Source organism: Zea mays, chromosome 9 (assembly GCF_902167145.1).
Source record: "Zea mays cultivar B73 chromosome 9, Zm-B73-REFERENCE-NAM-5.0, whole genome shotgun sequence".
Taxonomy (NCBI): domain Eukaryota; kingdom Viridiplantae; phylum Streptophyta; class Magnoliopsida; order Poales; family Poaceae; genus Zea; species Zea mays.
Window position 1 is genome coordinate 22,551,597 of NC_050104.1, and position 1,600 is coordinate 22,553,196.

A 1,600-nucleotide genomic window follows, 5' to 3' on the forward strand; every position below is an offset into this window, starting at 1 on the left:
GGTGTCGCATGCGACGCCCGTCTCTTTTGTCTCCCTCCCTGGAATGGATAGGTCTCCCTCTCCCCTGAAAAGTGCATGGGCTGCAAAACAACGTCCGCGCCGCCCGCCGCTTCTCCCCTCCCCTCCCCGCGTCCGCCGATTGTTTGTGTGGTTGGGTTCCCGTTCCCCGGCCGATGCTCTTGGTGGCGCAACGGCGCCTATAAATCCTTGGCCTCTCCTGCGTCTGGCAACACATCCATCCTCGCTAGCTCGCTCGCTCTCCTTGCAACTCCAGTGCTGCTCACTGCCACTGCCAGCAGATCGAGCTGCTCCGTCTCACAAACCCTCTTGCTTTGCTGCTGCACCTGCAAGTCTGCAACCGCGCACACAGAGATGTCGACGACGGTGAGCCGTGCGTCCCTCGACCAGAAGCTCGCCCTCGCCAAGCGTTGCTCCCGAGGTACGTGCGAGGCACACTAGCTCTGCCCTCGAACCAAACAAACAAGCTAGCCTGTTTATTACGCAGGCAGTACAGTAGTACACTGACTAAACTGACTGATCGATGCTTGTCTGTATGTCGCATGCATGGTCTGCAGAGGCGACCCTCGCCGGAGCCAAGGCGGCAGCGGTGGCGACTATCGCCTCCGCGATCCCCACCGTGAGTTTCCTTTCACCGTCTCTAGCTTTCTCCCGTAGATTTAATCAGGCGCTGCCGTACGTACGTACGCGTCGATCGTCGCGAAACGGCCCGTCGTCGGCCAGCAGTCTCTAATAACTGGTCGTCGCTTCTTCAGCTGGCCAGCGTGCGGATGCTGCCATGGGCCAAGGCCAACATCAACCCCACCGGCCAGGCGCTCATCGTCTCCACGGTGGCTGGGATGGCCTACTTCATCGCCGCCGACAAGAAGATCCTGTCGCTGGCGAGGCGCCACTCGTTCGAGCAAGCCCCTGAGCACCTCAAGAACACCTCCTTCCAGGGCACCGGCCGTCCCCACCCAGCCTTCTTCAGGCCGTGAGACGAGACCTCCGTCCAGAGCTAGCTACCTACCTCTTTTTCCAGTTTGCCAATGCAAGCACCAAATGCCCACCGATGCATGCCTGAATAAACTACTGTAATTGCGAGGCTGCTGAACGTCGATGCGCTAGTATAACTACTACTACTACGAGGCTAGCTGCGCGCTGAACACAGCGCTGTAAAGTAGTGTTGGTGTGCTAAATTCAGAATGTGTAAGTTTAATTTATGTTATTACCAGTTAACCAACTTTGTGTGTGCTATTTTCTTGTAAAAAAATAAAGTGGTTAGTGGCCATGTATGTTGGCTTTGCAGGGGAAAAAAAATTTAAAACAACTGAAACCTTGCAGAAAAAAAAATTAATAATACCCATGTGTCTGCAATGGATAAGGGTCTGTTTGGTTAAAAGTGGATCGAAAGTGAATTTAAGAGGATTAATCTTTTATAGTTAAAATTAAATAGAAAGAGATTTAATGTGCTCAGTAGCTTTCCATCCGGAAGAACCTAAACATGTCTTTAATGGGTAAGGCTGTCTCCAGCAACGTACTTTATATCCGTTCTTTACAGTCTTGTCTAAAAGATTTTGTTCTCTATATCTCCTTACTCTCC

The 1,600-nt window shown here is 52.5% G+C and overlaps 1 protein-coding gene across 1 annotated transcript; it reads left to right on the forward strand.

Moving 5' to 3' along the window:
- The first annotated feature begins 228 nt into the window (after positions 1 to 228).
- On the forward strand, positions 229 to 1,240 carry LOC103638099 (uncharacterized). Its single transcript, NM_001324044.1, has 3 exons — positions 229 to 439; positions 576 to 637; positions 774 to 1,240. The coding sequence occupies exons 1-3, from the start codon at positions 373 to 375 to the stop codon at positions 993 to 995; spliced, it is 351 nt and encodes a 116-aa protein (NP_001310973.1). The 5' UTR covers positions 229 to 372; the 3' UTR covers positions 996 to 1,240.
- The last annotated feature ends 360 nt before the right edge of the window (positions 1,241 to 1,600 follow it).